This window comes from Triturus cristatus, chromosome 12 (genome assembly GCF_964204655.1).
Source record: "Triturus cristatus chromosome 12, aTriCri1.1, whole genome shotgun sequence".
NCBI classification, from domain to species: Eukaryota; Metazoa; Chordata; class Amphibia; order Caudata; family Salamandridae; genus Triturus; species Triturus cristatus.
This window is the reverse complement of record NC_140595.1, coordinates 292,372,254-292,393,318: the sequence shown is the minus strand read 5'-3', so window position 1 is coordinate 292,393,318 and position 21,065 is coordinate 292,372,254. Positions and strand designations below refer to the sequence as shown.

Sequence of the window (21,065 nt, the reverse complement as noted above, 5' to 3'; positions counted from 1 at the left end):
GCTAGGCCCTCATTGTTAAGCTGTGAAAGCACAGCTCCCACACTATGCTCTGAGGCATCAGCCTGTAGCACGAATTCATTGGAGAAGTCAAGAGCTAGGAGCAAAGGTGGCGTGCTGATGGCCTCCTTAAGGGTGTCAAAAGTGGTCTGGCACGCCCCTGTCCTGATCACCTGATGGAGCTGCTTCTTGGAAGTCAACTCTGTCAAGGGGGCAACAATGGTGCCATATCCCTTGAGGAATCTTCTGCAGTAACCAGTAAGACCTAAAAAGGCTCTCACGTCGGTCTGGGACTTGGGGGTGCCCAGGTCAGAATGGTGTCAATCTTCAGCTGTAGAGGCTTCACCTTGTCACTCCCTACCTGGTGTCCCAAGTACACAACAGGCCCCTGCCTTATCTGGCCCTTATTGGCCTTGATAGTGAGGCCTGCAGGCTGCATGGTCTTCAACACCTCCTGGAAATGGTACAAATGGTCCTCCAAACTGAAACTGAAGACTGCAATGTCATCAAGGTAGGCAGCACTGAAATTATTCAACCCAGCTAGGACCTGGTTGACCAACCTCTGGAATGCGGCTGGGGTGTTCTTCAACACAAAAGGTATGAGCTGGAACTGATAGTGCCCTTCTGGGGTTGAGAATGCTGATCTCTTGCACCCCCTCAGTCAAGGCAATCTGCCATGACCCAGAGATTAGATGAAATGCGCTAAGGAACTTGGCAGCTTCAAGCCGATCAATGATCTCATCAGCTCAGGGGATAGGGTGCGCGTCAGTCGTGGTAAAGGAATTAAGGCCACGGAAGTCAACACAGAACCGCAGTTCCAGTGGGACAGCCTTGGGGACTATAACCAATGGGCTGGACCACAGACTGTTGGAGGGCTCAATTACCCCTAACTCCAGCATCTTAGAGACTCCCTCCTTGATGCTGTTCCTCACTCTGTCAGACAACCTGTAGGACTTGTGCTTAACATGCAGGCTGTCCCCAGTGTCAACATCATGGGTGTATCCCCACTGGGTGACTCCAGGGACGAGTGAGAACAGAGAGACAAACTGTCCCAGCATCAGGCAACAGTCTCTCTGCTGTTCTAGGGTCAGAGTATGGAAGAGGATCACACCCTCTCATGACCCATCCTGTTCTTTGGATGACAGGAGGTCGGGGAGAGGTTCACCCTCCTCTTCCATCCCATCATCTGTGACCAAGCACAAGGCCAATTCAGACCTTTTAAAGTGTGGTTTGAGGCGGTTCGCGTGGAGGATCCTAACAGGGTTCCTAGGGGTCTGCATGTCCACCAGGTAGGTGACATCACTCTTGCACTCCTGCACCTCAATAAGTTCATACCAGTGGTCTTGCAGAGCAGGGAGATCTATGGGCACCATCACTCACACCTTCTGACCCAGGCTGAAACTCAGCAGAGTGGCATTCTGATCGTACCATCGTTTTATATATTCCTGGCTAGCTTCCAGATTCTCCTGGGCGAGTTTCAGGAAGCAGACTGCCTGGTTTTGGAAGGCCAACATGTAGTTGAAAACATCCTGGGATGGCTCCCTAGGAGAGTGCTCCCAGACTTCCTTTACTTAATTGAGAGGCCCTCTCACAGAGTACCCATTGGCGCTCACTGTTGTCTACAGCAAACTACTTGGAGGACCACATAAGGGACTGACTACCTGCTCTTCAGATATCAGATGACACCAGACAGTTGTCATACTGGCTCCTGTCTCTCTCAGAGCGTTCACCCTCCTCTCATTGTTGGTCACCCACTGCCTGTACTTCTTAGTGTTGTAAAGACATGGGGGTTCTCTGGACCATCTCACGGCCACCCAGGGAGACTAGGGCCATCTCAGCTGGCTCCCCACCACTTACTGGGACCAACTCCTCCCCAAGCGCTGCACCAGCCATCCCCAATGTCTGCCCACTCTTGGAGGGCAATGCCCGCTTGGGACGCTTGGGATCCCCCTTGAAGTGCCCTTCCTGATTACATGCAAAACACTTCAGCTTTCCCTTCCCTACAGGTTTCTCTGAAGGGAACCAGCTCTTCTTTTCATCAGGGGTTGGGAATCCTTACCCTGGGAACCTGTTAGGGGCCCCTTAGAGAAGTTCTTAACCTTATTATTTTTGTACACCCCTCCTTCTGTTAATGACACTGCCCACCCTTGGTTGAATCACCCACATACAGCATCTTGTGGACCCAGGTGCTGAGCCAGAGGTATGCCTCCTTAGCAGGCTTCCTGGGGTCAGTAAGCTTACTTCAATCAAGTGCTGGCACAGCTCTGGAAAACAAAGACTAGACAAGTGCTCCCATGCAATCAGATTGTACAGCCCCTGATAGTCTGTTACCTCACTGCCCTTCACCCAACCATCCAGTGCTCTGAAAAAGAAATCAACACACTCAAGCCATGTCTGGGAATCGAGTTTAGTGCTCTCCCTAAACTTTTTTCTTTATGTATCTGGGACAAGACCATATCTCTTGTTCAAGGCTGCCTTCTTGTCGGGGTACCTCATTTGATCTGTTGACCCTAAGTAGCAACAAGGTGTCTCTCCCCTCCACCGCAAAATGCTTCCACAAGCCTGCCCCCCAAACTCTACCAGGGACCGTGTGCATGTGTAAAGCTGCCTCATAGTCCTGAAACCACGATCTATGTCATCTCCCTTCACATAATCATTCACCACACTCTTGGGTATATGTACCTTTCCATCAAACTGCATTGAAGATATGCTGCCACCATCTGCGCTGGATTTGGCCTTCCAATCCAGCTTCTTAAGCTCAGCTCTTGAGCCAAAAGCATTTTTTCTCCTCCATAGCCAACCTGTCCTTTCCCAAGGCCAGCTTCTCTAGTTTTAGTTTTTCCACATCCACATTAAGTTTAGCCACCTCCAACTGGAGCTTCCTGTCTTCCCGCCGGTCTTTCAACTCAGCTGTGGAAACACTGTTCCCTGGCCTGGAGGACACCTTCTCCCTGGCAGATTCTGATTTCCCAACAAATCACCAGGTAGACTGTGTTCCTCCTACTTCAACACCACAACCTCTTCCTTTGGGTGCTCACCAGCTTCCCTGGCTGCTAACCAGGCCCTCAAAGCCTTTTGGAGCTTCTTTCTGGTGAGGCCTTTAGTTTAAAAGAACACTTTAAATCCCTCCAAAGCCTTGTGAGCTGAGACACTGAAAAGGTTTCCAACCTCTCCTGCTCAAACTCCAAATCTGCAGGTACAGCTGATGGCTCTCCAGACTGAGACATGATTGTGAAAACTCAAAAGGGTTGTTCCACAAAAACAAGGAAAATGAAAAGCAGTATATTGGTACATAATGGTTTGAGATATGGAAGTAGTCACTGTATGCAATGCACAAATACCGGTCCTATTCTTAGCGCTGAACACCACATCGCTGAACACCAATGTTAGAACCGGGGTCTCTAGTTGGCAGTGGTTTGTACCCTGTCCAAGTACGGACCGTCACTCTCATCAGGGTAAGGTACACACTAAGAATAACCCATGCTCACCCCATTTGGAGCTTGGCAAGAGCAGTCAGGCTTATCCCCAGAGGCAATGTGTAAAGTATTTGTACACGCACACACAGTAACAAAGTGACAAAACCAATCAAAAAGTACTCCATAGCAGTTCTTAAAAATAGCCAATATTTATGTTATATTATGTTATGTTACAGTGATTTGTTAAGCGCGAACAAATACCCAAAGTTTTCTAGGCGCTAGCACTGTGGGAGAAAGACAACAAACTCAATGGAAATACTTTGGAAAAGCCAGGTTTTTAGATTCTTTCTAAACATAAGCGGGTTAGAAATTGACCTAATGAAGAGGGGGAGAGAGTTCCAATCCTTAACAGGTGAGTTCATAAAACTTCTTCTTCCACAATTGGGTCTTTTATCTCAGTAAATTAGACCAAAACCACAAAAAGATACAACATACACAAATCAAGTTATGAAGCAATCAATATTGACCTCTTCTGTGCCCATGACGAGATAGTCTCGTCATGGAGCACGGTCGCGCTGTGCCCATGACGAGACTATCTCGTCATGAACCCCACCCGCTTATTAAACGCCCGGCACAGGAGGGGGAAAGGGCGTGGCACAGAAGGGGTTAAGCAAAGTTCTAGTGCTTAGGAAAACAATAGCTAGGACTGAGGCTATCGGGTTGCTGTTGACCAAAGACAAATCCACAACTTCAGTCCGACTGCAAGGGATTACGGACCGGATACAGGAGTCGGGCAGACCCCAGCACAGTACCTTGGATATGTCAAAACTCAACGATGATGCAAGACTCAGGGGAGGCAAAGTGTAGTGATAGCAGGTGATGCGTCGGTTCCTTACTGCTGTGCAGGGTTGTTGGCACTGGGGGGGGGGGGGGGTGCATTGCGCAAATGAGGTTAGGTGTCACTGTAGCAAGTGAGGCATCAGTTCATGGAGGGGGTGCAGGGCCGTTGTGCTGCTAACGTCCGGACACGATGCGAGGCGCAGGGGAGGTGATGCGTCGGTTGCAGGTGCAATACCTCTGTTCCTTACTGCTGTGCGGTATTGGTGATCAAGGTCAAACCTTTCGCATAGATAAATAATTAACAAACATTATCAAGCTTTTTAAAATAGCTGAATGTTAAAATATCAGCATGTGGCCCATCACAGTTGGTACAAAATTTCAAAGCACTTTAAGCACTACAACGTCATCGATGTGCGTAGGGCCACCTTTCCATGATGAGCACGTTTGTCTGGTTGCAGGAAGATGAGTAGGTGCACTGTCCACCAAAGCACAAGTCAAGCCATATGTTTGGAATGCTTGGAGGAAATATATTATACCTCCTCCAAGGAGAGATGGTGATGCATTTAAATGTAATGTAACTGATTCCAGGATAATTGATGGAGACAGCTGCAGTTTGGTTGGTGTACAGCTGCTGATGTTTGTCTTAAGTAGAAACAGTTAGGTGTTAAGAGTTAATTTCACGAAACACATTCCAACTTGTTTGCAAAGCATCAAAATTGTCCCTAAAGCACGAGAACTACAACTTTCAGATCTGATGTAAAGGAATTGTCTACATCTCCCTGAAAATATCCCCTGGACCAAAATCCCAGAAAGATTGAGGCAACAAAAACTTGTGGGAAGTACATTGGTGGAGGCCTCAATGAGAAGGGAGTCAGTTTTGTGTTTGCACAGTATATAATAAAAACATGATTACTCAGGTTTGCAATGAGTTGTATGAGTACAACTTGCTGTATCTAGTTGAGGTAAGTGTGTTGTGGGAGAGCTAATTCCTTCAGATGTCTTTTCATGGACATTCATGTAAAAACGTATCTATCTGTCCAGTAAGTCTCCTCTTCCTTTTCCAAGCTTTCATTTGTTGGGCACTGGGAAAAGGGCAGCAAGAAAGTGTGACAGCAAGAGAAAACAGCTAGAATGAGAACAGAGTTCAGCCTCTTTGCTGCTGCATACAGCATAGCTGGGATGCGTTGGATGAGGTGTTGATGAAAAGAGACTGGATATTGCCGGCTCAGTGAAAGACGGCTGCAATGTGGACATTTCACTACATTTCTGACCAATTTCTTTGGTTTGTTTCACAGGAGGTGAAGGTGGAGTCCAGTCCAGAAGCTGCAGGTTAGTGGCTACTCTGTGGTCAGGCTCTAATGTGTTAGGAGTTGGAGAGTAATCAGTGGAGTAAAAATCAGCAGAGGGATCAAGGAGTGTGAGTGAGCAGAGCATAAATGGTGTTCTGATGTGGGAAGGTTAAGAAGGCAATGTACAGAGGGAAAAGGAGTGAGTGTGATCCCAGAAAAGGTGATAACTTGTGGTGGACCATCTGCTTGAGGAGGTTCTAAAGGTAGGGTAGCAGTGAAATAGCAGATATTAACTAGAACAACATGTTCCAAAGAAGGTCCTGCAACGTGAATGAGCTATGCTGCATGACTGAATATGTTGTGAGTTTAGAGAGGAAAAAAGTGATGCTTGTGGCGAAGTTTTACCTAGGGAGTGGTTAGATCGCAAAGAGGTGAGGATAGCCGGGGTACAAAATAGGCAACATGTGGGAATGCAATAAGTTTAAAGAAGGCCAAAATTAATTCTGAAGTTTGCTCAGGGAGAGTCTGGAGGAACAAACATGAAGACAATCCATTCCAAAGGAGGCCGATGTTAGTGATAAAGAGAGGAAAGACTGAAGATTAATAGATCAGGACGTGGGCCTTCTTGGTAGAGGCCATGGAGAGGTAATGAGGTTTTGAAGGTATATTCATAAGATTATTTAAGAGACAGAGGTTCTAGAAGTAATGACTGCAACAAGTATCTAGTTCTGAGGGGTTCTGTGAGAGATGTGAGTAGTACAAAGAGTGGTAGTGCGCAGGGGCTGGGGAGGATTGGTGAGAAAAAGACAAATGGCAGACAGGAGGAGAGGAATCAATGCAGTGTGTGTTGGTTGTGGACAGTAGCCAGGTCCTGTGATCTGATAGGATGAAAAGAAGTGCCAAGTGGTGGCAGAGATGTGGAAATGGTGGTTGCAAAGGAATGGGTCAGAAGTGATAAGGTAGCAACCATTGTGTTGTGGGATATGTATGGAAGTGTCAAGAATGCAATACAGGAGCTATGCTCTAATTTTTTGGGAATCTCCCACCAGAAGGGGAACCCTTGTTAATCTTTCACTAGAGGGAATGCTCCTGGACTTCCCCCTGTACAAAAAGTGTTTGATTTAAGTCCCTATACAGATATCTCTTGGTTATATCCCCTTAAAAAAGCAGGCATCTCTTTGTCAGGGCAACCTTTGAATCTGGAGTTGAACCATCTTTCAACCTTAAGAAAATAGTAAGAATATGACTCTTATCAATGTCTTGTTGTGATGGGGTGGGTATTTCAACTCCCAATGTGAAGTAAGTTGTTCTTAAGGCTGATTCCAAAACCAGTTATGTTACTAACATTCACTTCTGAATTCAAACTTCTGAGAAGGTTATGAGATTGGCTGCAGAGAAGCCATGGTTTTCTTGAGCTTGAAGTATGAAGTTTACCCCGTTCTTGGGCTGGGTTCATGCTGACCATTAAGGAGATGGGGAAGCCCAGTGTGTTGCTTTGTATGCCATGCTCTGCCTTCTATACAGCTCTTTGCAAGAGCCATAAACCCATCTTTAAATTTACCTAAGCACCTAGAAGCAATCAAGTTTGATATGCGCTCTACATATGTATGGCATGTATGCGTGCACTTACTTTATATAGCACGAACCCAGCTACAAAATAAGGAAGCCATTAATTAAATTCCAATGGGTAGATTGAGGAACATCTTGAGGGAAGGGGTGCTGTTGCAGAGATTGTGATAAACAGATGGGCTTACAGTTATTAGAAGACATTGTACAGCCTCGGTGTGAGCAGTAGTAGTAGGTGGAGGGAGGAGAGAGGGAGAATGCAGGCAAGAATAGCAGTGCAGGCAGCAAGGGGAGACTTCAGGAGGGCCAGCAGGCAGGTGGTTACAGACTGATGAGATGTTGCTTGAGAGATGAGCATTCAGATCATCCAAGAAGTTGGAGGAATAAGGGGCCTGGCAAACGTGAATTGGAATCGAGTTCCATACCCTATGGCGTGGCAGGAGCAAGTCTGGTGGCTTGTCTTCTGTTTCCTTCATTTCCTCATTTCCATCTTGGTAATGCTACTACTTGCATCATGTTTTCCACCAGAAATGTTAGTTACTTTTTTAGAAATGGGCAGTAATGGAACAATGTCACATCCTGGCATAGGGCGAGGAGTGCAACAGAAGCCAATTAGAGGACCCTGAGGTGGGCACCATGCATGTGTAAATCCTCGCTCCATGATGTAAAAATTAAACAAGAATACATAATCTTGCCTTTAATGATACCATCTTTCTAGCCTTCCAATAAGTTTTAAGAACTTCCTTAGAGACACATGCATGACACTAGAAACAGATTGGATGGTAGGATTAGGGAAGATTGAAGGTCTGTAATCTGGAGGAACACTGCAAACCTCATTAGGCTGACATTCTGACACAAACATTTAGGACATTCAATGCTGACATAAAAAGGTACACCATACCCCATAGTGTTTCAGTCTAATGAGTGAGTGGGTATGAACTGTGTTTAGTTTTACCCCCACCACACAATTTTAAGCTTTGTGGCTGTAGGTGTGTTCAAAAAGGATGCAATTCAATATATTTGGTGGCAAGACTATCTTGGAGCAAGGCTCACATGAAAACAGAAAACATCAAAAAGCAATAGTGAGGTCCATGACACACATTTGCTGTGGCAAAGAATGTACCCAGTGATAAAGAATACTAACAGTGTGAGTGAGGGTCAAGCATCTTTTCAACATTTGTTGTTTCTAAAAACACATAGTTCAAGATGAGGCTTATCGAACGGACTGTTCCCATAAAGTTGTTGAAGTTAAGAGTATCGTTATGGGTTTGAGATATCATGTATGCTCTCCTCCGCCTTCCCTCGTCTTTTAGTGTGGGGGACACGTCAGTGTTCCCAATGACGGGGATGCCGCTTACAGCACCATCAGGAACACCATTGTGCTGGATCTGCTGCTAGTTGAAATTACTTTGGAGAAGCTGTCCAATATAGGGACACCCGTCGAATGCCATTTCCTAGGATTTCGTATCTGTCTGGGACCACCAAGTAAACCACGCACTCCTAGACAGTAAAAATGTAGAAATTTTCCTTCATACTTGAAGAAAAATCTCACGCTGCACTGGCTATTATTTATGTTATTCCAGAAGATGGATCTACATTCTGGGACTCTGTCTTTAGGAATAACATAAGAGACGAAAGACCCACCATTGGGCATGGCATAGCAGTCCTGCCGTCATGGAATGATTTCCCCTGACACTGCTCCTGCCACAGGTGTGGGAGCTGTGTTGGAGAAGCACTTTAGTTAGGTCACCAAACACAGCTGGTATGGTCAAGATGCTGCAGTCACAACACCATTTGTATGATGGCTAGTACTAGTCCTCCAATGGTAGAACGCCTACTTTCCCAAAGTTAGTATGAGAGCTCCAGGTACTTTGTCACTACATTTACAAACATTGATACTTGACCAAACACAGTGCAGACCCTGGCACTCTACTTTAGGAAAAGTAGGACAGCCCTTTCTACTATACCATGAACCGTACAGATTCAGGTATGCTACCACTCTCAGTGCCACACGCATGACCGTGCCGGTGAGTAGCACAGCCCCTTGTAGTATCCTATGGGCAGCACAGTGCTTTGTCCTTTGCAATGAACAGTGCAAACCATGGTTCTCAACCTCATCCTCTAGCAGAAGAGTCCCTGATATCATGCAATTCACAAGATAGCACCCACAAGTCTGCAAGTAGGGCAGCCCCTGGGACTCTGTGACTAGCAGGACATCAACTGATGCACCACCATGAACATGCAGTCCCTCAGACTCTACCTTTAGCAGGCTAGCCTCTGGTACTAAGCAGGGAACAGAAAGCCGCTCTTTCGCTCACAGTTGGAGTGCCTTGGTGTTCCAGGAGTACACCTCTGGTGTCCATTGCTTTGAGGAGTTTCTTTAATTCTTTGTGCCTTAACACCAACTTAGATCAATGTTTTTCTGCAATGGCAGTGAGTTATCTAAAGTCAGTGGCTCACATTTGTGCCCACCGTTTGTTTCGCTTCTGCTTCCCTTTTACAGGTTTTTGGCACCTGAACTGCTTAATTCCATTCTCTTCTTTATTTGGTGGTATGTTTCATGTTTCAAGCATAAGCTACAGATAGTTTTTGTATCTATTTCAGTTTTCACCTGGGAAGCTTTAGAAAATGCCCCTTTTAGGTGTGTTGGATTTTGTTAACAGAGCACAGCAATTGCAGACACGTGCCCGACTAGAGCATTCTTGTCTCCCTCATAACCACAAGTCAAAAGATTGACACTTGTCAGATTGTCAGCCCCAACAATGTCAGGTTTACAGAAGCCACTCGTATTCCTTGGAAGGGGAGTAGGACTCTTCACTTCACTTCATTTATAGAGGGAAATCCTAATGCTAAGAATGTCATTGATTCCTCCTACTACTCGGAGATGGTATCGTAGGTATGGTGCTCTTAATGCTGAGCATTTGACTTTGGCTCCAACTATCAACAGAAGGACATCTGCTCAAAACGACACCTGCTAAAAGGTGGCAAGTGAGGCCTAAACTAAAATCATATCCAATTCCTTTGTACAATTTGCGACATAGAATGAGATATTGTCTTAGTTTTTTTTAAAGCACACTTCCATCATCTTGCAAGGGCTTGATCATGTTCAGTATTTCCTCTTCTCTAATAGACACTGCCCAAATAATCAATAATGCTCATTTAGTGTTGGTTCCGGCACCAGTGTCTTTTTCAATGCCTATAGAACCAGATGCTAACAAATCTATGAGTAGGAGCCAAAAGACTTTGAGTATCAGAACTTTAAAATACTCACTCCTCGCTTAACCTTTTTCATCTAATTTCTTGTCTGTTTTCAGTAATGTAATAACATTTTGTAGAATCTGACCCAGGAGGCTCTTGCCTTCTTTCGTGGCAGGCTATGACAGGGGCTGCTCCTGGTAGCTGGGTGGGTTGTTTGTCGTCTTCTTCTGGCAAAGGTCGGGCCTCCTCTTCTCGTGTGCCAGTCTGAAGGCCTGGGCTGGATGCCGTGGAAGGGCACAACAAGGACTAGAGTCCGAATGCTCGAGAGGGAAACGTGAAGTGGGGATTAAAAAGCCTCTAGGCAGGTAACAAGGTTTAAGGCAGCTTTCACCTGAAGATGTAAGACGTCCCAAGAACCAACAAGGTGCGGCAGCAGTCCCAAGAATCGACTAGGAGGGGCTAGGAATCAAGGACGGCAGAATGGAAGAGCTGGAAGCATGAAGAGACACCAGAATATCCAAATCGAGTAACCGACTGGCAGTCAGTCGACATACTGAATGCCTGAACCCAGCTCTTTCAGTGATGGAGAATGACCTGGAAGTGGAAGAAGACAAACAGGAAGTGATTAGCCGCCATAGTGAAGTGGAAAAGAAAGAGAAAATGGTCAAAGGAAAGCTCAAGAATCCCAAAGTAATTTCAGAACGGATTATTTCTGGCTTGGAAAATCAGAAAGTGTTAGAAAAATGTAGTTCCAGATTACCGTTACTGTAAGGAAAAAATATCCAGATTGATTTTGAATAATTTGGGAGTCTTTAGGGTAGCTCCATAGAGCAGTCGCCGAAGATGCTGAGGTTATTTTCTCGGAAGGAGTTTACTGAGTTAGAGTGAACAAATGCTGTAACACTCTAAAGTTGGAGATGCCTTGGAGGCAGACTGGGCAAGACCATAGAATCAGAGGGGGAACCGTTTTCAGTAAGGGAGCAAAACCCCTGACTCCTGTTAACACCGCAAATACACTAGGCCTTAAGACTCTGAACCTAGTCATCAGTATCTAACAATCGAAAAAGAGTGATTCCAAAAAGACAAAGGGGGTCATTAGGATGGCTAAAGGACCGCCACCGCCAGCCCGGCGGTCCTTCCGCCATCACGAAGCGTTTTACCCACCGCCCAATTAGGATGGCGGTGGTTACCGCAGACGCAAAGTCGGCCCACCACTTCACCACCCAAGGCAATTGTGCCGATTGCCTGGCGGACGGTGCAGGGTGCCTGAAATGGTCCACTGAATCAGGATGTTGTGTGGACAAAGCCTTTCCATGGCGGCGATGACGCCGTGGAAAGGCCGGCGGGGATGGTGTTTGGGGGCCTGTTGCGGGCCCCCCTTGTACCGGGGGGAGGTGTTGCTGCACTGGAGGGGTACACATGGTACCCCCCCACCCATTTCCCCGCATGGTGCCTTCCACGCATTTTGACTTTGCTAACAGTGCTGCATCCAGCAGCATCGTCCGCAATGTTAATGGCCAGAGGTGCATCGTAATATGTGTGGTGGGACCGCTGCATTACTGGCGGGCGGTCCCTACCACCGCAACGACGGCGGGGCGGGCGGACTCATGTCCGCCTGTCATCTTAATGAGCCTTTCCGTCTTCGATAAGGTTTGACAACCCAATGCTGAGTCTTGGAGAGTTTTGACACTCTATATATGAAAAGTGTAACACTTGAATCTATACGAACTCCTTTGTCCTTGACTGTTAACCATATTGTGTGCAAAACACAGTCCCATAATGCTTGTACCACCTTTGCAAATACACCAGATAAAACAATCTGACTTTCGCATTCTAAGCACAAGCACAGCTTATGATCAAGCAGATTTTTTTAAGGTTGCTCTAAGCCACCACTACTATCAGTTTTAGGTGTCTCCTTTTGATCTGATATCAGCTGGTAGATTTTGTAGCAGTTGCCTCCCAGAAGTAGCGAGAACAATCTCTGACCATACCTGGATGATTGACTAAGAAGGTCTCTTTTAAGGAACTTTGGTAATCGACCCAAAAAGCTGTGAATCACCAGAGGCTGTCCGTGGTCAGAGGATACCTCTGTGCACACCAGGCATTCAGACGGTGTGTATGGTTGACACCATGCCTAGGACGCAACTGAGCATCCTTATGTTCTAGACTGCACTGATGAGTCTATGATCACAGTCAGTGGAAGTGGTGTTCAGCAATCAGTTGGAGATATTAGTCAGCACTGCGGAGCTGCAGAATCTGGCAGCAGTAAAAGGATGTCACCCCTTAATAATGTTTTTTGTGTGTTTAGCTCAGGCCATAATTTGCAAGGATGAGCCATGGTCAAGCCTACACAGTACCCTTTCCAAAATGACTGGATGCCCAGTAACACTATTAGAAGTTCCCATTCCAAGATGAAGTATGAGCCTTTCCTGTGATGCCAGTTTCTCTTGGAATCATATATAAGGGTGGCAATTGGAAGAGGAAAATGCATTGCAAAACACTTTGGTCCCTATTTTCTATTGTGTAAATTGGTTACTTGTTCTCTGTTTTTGTCACTGATTCTTTGCTTCTTTCAGCTGGATTCCGAATTGTTTATCCTCCTGGGTTATTTGGCAGGGCTCTGCTACTCTTTCATGAATCTCCATCCTCTAAAAAAGCATTATTAGATTGACAAGGAGGTTGTAGCCTTTACTTTCTTTCCTTGTAAATGAGACCCACTTAAAAAGACACATTACAATAATTAAGTCTTGAAGACTTGGCATTAGAGCATTCCTTGTTTTATAAGGCTACTGACATCCTGGTAGTCCCTTCCAGTGTCTCTTGTTTCTCTGGGGATCCTGTAAAATTCTGGATTCTCAAACAGTGAGTTTCTCCTTTCACCCTGCCCTGTAAAGGTGGGTTACTTTATTGGTTGCCTTACTGGACCTGCTTTGACATGAGATACCCCATAGATCATGCTTTCAGATTCCTGTCTGGAAAAGTATGATGCTTTACTGCTCGCATTTAAGAAGATAGTATGCACCCTGATTTTCAGTACAGAAGAAAATTGGTGTGATATTTAGCAAGTTGAAAGGGGAGATTAGGAATGAGTTGATTCGATCCCAGTGTTTCTTTTTCTGAATTTACTGATCAGGTCTTGGTAATTGAACATAGATTACGAGAGACACGAAAAGAAAGAAAGAAGTTCTGAAGACATTTTTCTGATTTATCCAGAAAGGCCCTATATGGCCTGTCAGAATCTCTCGTCTCTTGTTCTTCCTTTTCCTTCAGATGAACTTACACAAATAGGGTCAATAATACATTCTTTGACTGAGTTTGAAGAGGAATGGCACCAAAAGGCTGGTTTATGTCTATATTGTGGTGAAGCTGGACATATGATCCAGACATGTGCAAAAGGACCTCAGAAGAATTTAGGAAGAGTCCAATTATCTCCTGAAAAATAGAAGACAAAAGTGTGCTGAATTCCTTATACTTAATCATCTATGAATAATACTGATAATCATCTGTTCCTTTTACCAATATTTTTGAGAACAGAAGTAGGAAAAAACAATAATTATTCAGCATTATTGGATATCAGTGCTTGCTGAAAGTTTGTCGATCAGGACTGGGCCATCAAGAATAACATCTCACAAAGAGTAAAAAAATCTACTGGATTTACTTCAACAGCTAAAGTCTTCCATTGATCTCCGACCCTTTTTACCATTAAAAGGCATTTTCTTCTGAAGCGCTGTCTATTGATTCTATTTTGTCTTCCAGCTGTGGAGCTTGTTTTGCATTACTTGTTTGAGGAGGTACAACTTATGTGTTAATTGGTCTATCGGAACAATATCCTTGTCATCACAGTTTTATCACAGTCATTCTTATCCTTCAGGGAGTTGTTGACGACCTAATGATGAGATTAGCGAATCCTCCTCAGAATTGTTTGTGGTCAATCTTTCGTCAGTGCCATTTCAGTACCTTGGTATTACTCAAGTTTTTGCTGAGTCTAAAGTTACCTCACTTCCCTTTCATGGAGTATACGAGTGTGCCATTTCTACAGAACCTGGTCTTATTGCTTGTTTGGATGTATGTGTTCCTTAACGGAATAGGATAATGAAGGTTTACTTGAATGAGTTTTTACAAAATTGATTAATTTCACCACCCCCTACCCAGCCGCAGGGGCACATTTGTGTATTGTACCTAAGAAAGATCAAGACCTGACATAGATTGTACAGGTTTAAATCCAATTACAGTCAAAGATCAATATGATTGGCTTCTTGCAAAGGTTAAATTGGAGTCTGTCGAAGGGGGAATAGTCTTACGTAAGCTCAATCTGTAAGGTTCGTATCATCTTCTACATATATGGCATACCACTTTTTGCACTCCATTTGGCAAATCTTAGTTTGTGTAGTGCCCTTTGGATTGTACAATGCCCTAGCTATTTTTCAACACTTTATGGATTCAGTTGTTTTGTTTTTTCAATCAGTTTATGTAGCTGTACTTTCTAAGACACTGGTTGAGCATCAAGAACATGAGAATTAGGCACTCAGCCCTTAAGCAGCATCATTTATTCTTCAAACAAAATTTATTCTGGAAACCTGAGTAGTCTGAATTTGAGAAAGATGAAGAGGAGTGTATTTGATTCAGAGTGAATGCTTCTGATGTTTCCATGCATCCAAAGAAGGTTTCAGCAATTCTGGAATGGTCTTCACCTACTCACACCAAAGAGTCTCACGGTTCTACTGTATAAGCAAACTTATATTGTCAACTTATTCAGAATTTTGCAGAATTAATTAGTGACATCATTTGTGGTTTGAAAAAGGAAATTATGAGAAAGGGGTTTTCCTGGCATGATTGAGCTGATGAAGATTTAAAAATACTTGAAATGACTATTTACCCAAATACCAACCTTATGCCATTCACACACTTCTAAAAGTTAATTGCGGAAGCTGATGTCTCTGAAATAGCTATTGGGACAGTATTGTTCGAAAGATGGATTGACACATCCTGTATTTTACTTATACCATGTTTTGTAGGACCCTGAATGCAACTATTTAGATTTTGAATGAGAGATTTTAGCAATGAAGATATCCTGTACTGAATGGGATGGTATCTTTTGATGGGCACTAAAGGATTATTTGAAATTCAAATTGATCATTGGAATTTGCACTGCTTGTGAAATCTTCTCTACGAGAATAGTCTTCAAACTAGATGGATATTTTCTTTGCTCATAATGATTTCACAATCATTTATATTCCTGGCTCAAAGCATTTGTCTTTCTAATACTCTGTCCCATTTTACCCTAAGAGCTCTCTTACTTATGATCAATCTGTACTTTTTCTCATTGATTCGGTTGGTATTATCTCTTTTTTTTTTTTAAAGAATTTAATCAATAAAGCTTTATTCGATTTAATATGAAAATATATATCATAAAGGTATACATATTAAGATAATATCATCCTTCTTAATACAATAATACTAATGAAGACTGACAATTAAAATAGCAAGATACAAATTATAGCCCCAACACAATGGGGTACAGGATTGTACTTTGCAAAGATTCGCAATTCAGTGTCTATACTTTGTGCGATAAACGCAATAGAAAGTCAAATAAAGTGCTACAGATTCCCAGTTACCAGATGAATTAATAAATCGCTCAAATAAGTGATTTAAATTAAAAGAGCCACCCCTAGGGGCTTATAAGACCATTTAAGAATATCAAATATGTTATAGAAAATCTGTGTCATGTCAAACCTGCCTCACATAATTTTCATAATATTTTCGGAAGCTCATGGAGCTAAGGATTAACATAGCTTTCCAATGACAGTAAATGTCTCCTTCGCTTGCAAGACCAAAGGAATGATGCTACGCAAAAACATACAAAAGGATCATGGAGCTTCTTCCAGAAAAACACTGCGACACTACATTGATTAAAATTGTACCACCTTAGAAGAGGTCAAATATATTTGGTTCTCCGTTCCCTGTAAAAATGACAAAAGAAAAAAAGGTGGAGATCAGACTGGACGGATAGGTTATTACATGTGCATATTGTCCGAGCGCAGAATACTTTTTCAGAGGGAAACCCAACATCAGAGGAATTAAGTTAACACAAAACCTTAAAAGGATAACCCTTTGGTGTAGGTTCCTTACCGCATCCAAGTACAAGTATTCACCCTCTGTTAATGGTTGAATCAAGTAGTAAAGTTTTACAGTTGTTTTTGCATGTTGGCATACCTTCCTTTCATAGGCTGACTTTGCTAAAAATAAAGCCTTTAGCCTCTTTTTTGGGAATCTGGAGCAGAAGCTTGGATTTACATACAATTCAGGCATTCCTAGCGAGTGAAAAGTCAATTTAACATACTCTAGCCAGGGATTTTATATGCCTTGTCCAGTAAGAGACAGTTTAGTATAATGGTCTGGTTGACATCCACTGTGTCTCTGTTTCAAATTGAATGCCACAGCATGATCGTGACTACACTCACTATGTCAGACACATAGGGCAAATCCAACTCTGAGTGAGTGACATAGTTTAAAAAGGAGGAGGGGAGCGAAGAGATCTTCTTTAAGAAACAGTTCTCTATCTTCTGGATGGAATCAGTTGACACTATGCCCCATATGTCGTTGCCGAGATCGTTTTATGACTGTAGATCTGTTTTTTATGGTTACTAAGGGCTTAGAGCCCAGTTTCTTGGTAAAGCTGGATACTGCAGCCAGGAGACGCTCCATTATTTGTGCCCTGCTACCCACCATGTGTGACCAGGTTTGTTTGGTATCAAAGACAACTTTAGGTATAAAAAGGTCTCCACAACTGCTAGTTTCCGTGTTCCGATATAGAAAGACGGTATCTTTCGGGGGGAGGTGTGGGTGGGGGGGGGGTGTAATCCTGAAACTAAGAGGAAGGTTTTTGACTCATTTACTTTTAGATCCAGAGATGACATAAAATTCACATAGGTGTCTATTAAATGCTGAAGTGCTACGTCTGTCCTTGCTATGAAGACATCGTCGTCCGCATAGGCCAGTATTGGTAATGCGACTGGGGTAAAAGTAGTGACATCAGACTGCATCGTTTCAGGGCGGCTTCCACCCCATTTGTGTAGAGTGAAAATAAGAATTGGGAGAGAACGCAGCCTTGCCTTGACTCCCCTCATAATCTTAAAAGATCTTGTACATTCCCCAGCCCTTCCATAGCGGACAGATGCTGTCACCAGTGAGTACATTTGGCGAATGAGGGTGATCAACCTGGCATCTATACCCAACTCGGTCATTTTTGGCCACAATTTCAGATGACCTACGCAGTCAAAAGCCACTGGTAGGTCCACAAAGGCCACATATATATATTACCTCTCTTTGCTATGGTGTATTTAGAAATAGTCCAGTTTAGATACAGACATTGATCTGTCGGTCCTCTACCTAGTGGAATCCATACTGAGTTGGCATCAAGATGTTATTTTCTCTCACCCAATCTTCTAGCCTTTTCAGTAGAACACGCCCCAAGAGTTTGGCGGTAGAGTCCAGAAGGGAAATGGGACGATAGTTCAGAGGTCTGGATGTATCTACTTTTTTGTATATTTAAGCTATAATAGTTGTTCTCCATGATGGGGACGGGCCACAATCAGAGATTTTGTTAAATATGTTGGTTACCAGAAGGGCCCCATAAATCTTGGTATCCTTGAAAGAAATCAATGGGGACCCCACCTGACCTGGTGATTTGGAGCGGCTACACTTGGACAAGGCAAGGCTTATTTCATCCAAATTGAAAGTCATGGGCTTAAGTAGAGCCTCTAAGGGGTAGACTGTTCAACCCACGATGGAGTCTCGGTCCCAAAGATCTTTTCGAAATGCGCCACCAAAGTATCTTTGCCCATATGATTTTCCAGCAATTTTTCTGTCTCCTTAGAAAAAGGGGCATTTATTATCTTCCAAAAATCCGTACTGTTATTTAAAGATGCGGCCTTTGCCAGATTTTCCCACGCCTCCTCTTTTATCTATTCTCCCTTTTTTTTTCAGGCTTACTTGTACATCAATCGCAAATCCTTGATCTGGGTTTGATTTTTTGGGAGATGCTTTCAAAGCCCCACGAAGGTCGTGTAGAGCCCGGATACAGAACTCATCGAACCATTGTGTTTCTGGTCCCTCCCTATTTTTCATTGTCTGAGTCCGGGGTAATTTAATCTCCTGCAGTATTTCTATAAAATTTTGGATTAAAATATCTGGTGCGGTGTCCGGGTCTAGACAGTTTATAACCCAGTTCAAGGTATTGGTTACAACTTGTTGGATAATTGTATTATTGTCTGTGTTGTGCCATTTAAGCTGATATCCATTTTGCCTGGCTAGGATTGGATTTGGTACTTTCTCTGATTGACAGGAGAAGATTCCAGCTCCGAGTAGGTCAAAGAATAGTACTGCATGGTTGCTCAAGTTTGAAGGTATAGTGTCGGTATGGAAAATATTTCCACAACAATTAGTAGATGCAACTATGAAGTATAATGTGGAATTGGATTCGCCACGAAAGAAGGTTTTTTCTGATCCTCCTACATCTGCAGTTATTTTATTGTACACTTCCAAAGTCTTGGATGCTAAGTATCTATTTAGAGTGTTCCCATAATCGTGATGCATGAAGTGGACCAGTGTGTCTCCCTCTGTGTCTTTCTACACCACAAACCATTCCCAGTGAATAAGGGCATGGTTGGGAGTTAAAATTGCCTAGCCATATAATGTTAAAATCTTTGGACGTCAATGACCTTGTAAAATTTGCCAGTCCTTTTTCCAATGAGTCTATAATCGCCGGCATGCTATCACCAAAATTATTGTTGTAGGAGTTTATTAGTATTCAAAACTGCTGGTGTCCTCCTACAAAAGCTAAGAGGTGGAAATCGGGGGAAGAGTTTTCAAATTTAACGACCTTAATAGCAAATGTGTTTGAGATTAAAGTTACTAAGGCCCCTTTAGCTCTTCCTTCCAGAGAAGGGACCACATACGTTTGGTAGGTTCGATAGCCATTAATAAATACTGGGTCTAATGCCCATGTCTCCTGGAGCCATATTATATTTCGATCCTGCAATATCGCTAGCCAGTCAGCATTAGCCATCTTAGTTGCGAGACCTGCAACATTCCACGTAGCTAGATGTACCCCACTTTTTGTTGGCTCATCCGATTTACAGGGGACAATGCACCTGAGTTACTTCTTCGGTCATTAGTGCTGGGTAAGTTATCAGCTACTTCTCCCCTAGATGGTTTCGTCCGGTCCCGAGGAACCTGTACAGCTGGAATATTTGGGAGCTCCCTGGTGGCAATTAAATTACCTGTTGCGCCCCCCTCAGGTAGTCAATCACATGCCTCAAGATTGGACAGTGGGGCAAATTGGTTTGATAGCTTAAACCTTGGCCTCAGTCTATAGGGGCTGGGGGGGTCCCGTATAACTAGTAAGGGCGGGCATAGAGGATTATTTAAGGGTCTCTGGGTATGGAGGGTCTGGCATGGTGTAGGTCTATAGAATTTCACTAAAAGAGAGACCGTGATCTGTGTGAAGAGCAAAAGGGCATTTGTGGAGACTCTCCGCAGGTTTCTCACAACACGCCAGCTATTAAAGTTAACAACGACACAATCACAGTTAGTGTCTGTAACAGAGGGTCCCACCCACCCAACTCTCCTAGCAATGATGATATGCTTGTCCAAACTGCTGCCCCACAGACCGTAACCTTTGAGGTGGGTATTAAACCAGTGCAAGGCATTAACCATTAACTGGTCTGTCGATTCCCTTTGGCCCATGCTTAGTGGGGGTACATTAACCAGGACCAGGTCATAAGGAAGTGCTGCTGGGGGGGAAATCTAATGTATACCTGTCTTATTTCAGCAGGAGGAAACTCTAAGGTCGAAGATACCTCCCTCACCAGCCCTTCTCTTCCTCCTACTGTTTGTTAGCTGTATTGAGTGGCCAAAGTAGATGTTTCCTTATTCCCCTGAAAAGTGTTGGTTGTGGCGGTCGATGGAGGGATCGGTGGGGGGTGGGGGGAGATGAGCTGAAGAGTAGTAGATAATATCATAGGATCTGGAGGTTTAGCCTGGTTTGCCTGCTTTGAGTTCTTGTCCCACCCAGATGGATGCCCCAAAGGCCAAGGGGCACATCCTAGTACAGGAGGCTGGGACAGCCTCGAGTAGATACCACGTGTACAAGTGAAGCGCCCATTTACAAGGAGCTCTATTTTCTCCTAAATCTTCCCCAATCTACAATTTAGCGGCTTAGGTAGGGAAAGAACCATCGGTTCCAATTTTATAATCATGTCCTCGCATACCCCCACCACAAAGTCTCCTTCCGTAGACAGCGTGGCCGGAGCCAGAAGCTCTCATCACCCTCGGGGTTTTGGATTTCTGTTGCCCTGCATTACGCTTCCTCTTGACCGCTGGGCCAATTGCAGACTCGTTGGATACAGGGGAGTCCGGTTAGGGCAAAACAATCGGGATACGGTCAAAAGACAGTTAGAGGTAAGTGCGGCACCCTCTGTTAGTGGGGTCTGGAGGGGGTAAAATGGGCTGTAACAGGGGGCCATTCCTCCTTCCTTCCTCCAAGGAGAGACGGCGCACCACAAGCTTGATTTCTTGAGATAGCGTGTTTGCAGCCCTAACCAAGAAAGAGTCAAGAGTGTTGACCATTTCTCCTCCCGTTGTTTGTGCTGCGGGATTGTGCATACCCCTAGTTTGGTGTACACTGTTCCAACAGTTTCTTGGAGCAGTTCAAAGTCCGTGCTGAGGATGTCACCAAGTAGCAAAATTTGGGGGGGTG

The 21,065-nt window shown here is 44.1% G+C and overlaps 1 protein-coding gene across 1 annotated transcript in view; it reads left to right on the top strand.

Annotated features, from left to right (window-relative positions):
• CNGB1 (cyclic nucleotide gated channel subunit beta 1) overlaps positions 1-21,065 on the top strand; it is a 958,531-nt gene that overhangs the window by 145,081 nt on the left and 792,385 nt on the right. Inside the window, exon 11 of the mRNA XM_085637063.1 lies at positions 5,549-5,582. Within this exon, the coding sequence (XP_085493189.1) occupies positions 5,549-5,582 (34 nt within the window). The remainder of the gene's footprint in view (positions 1-5,548; positions 5,583-21,065) is intronic.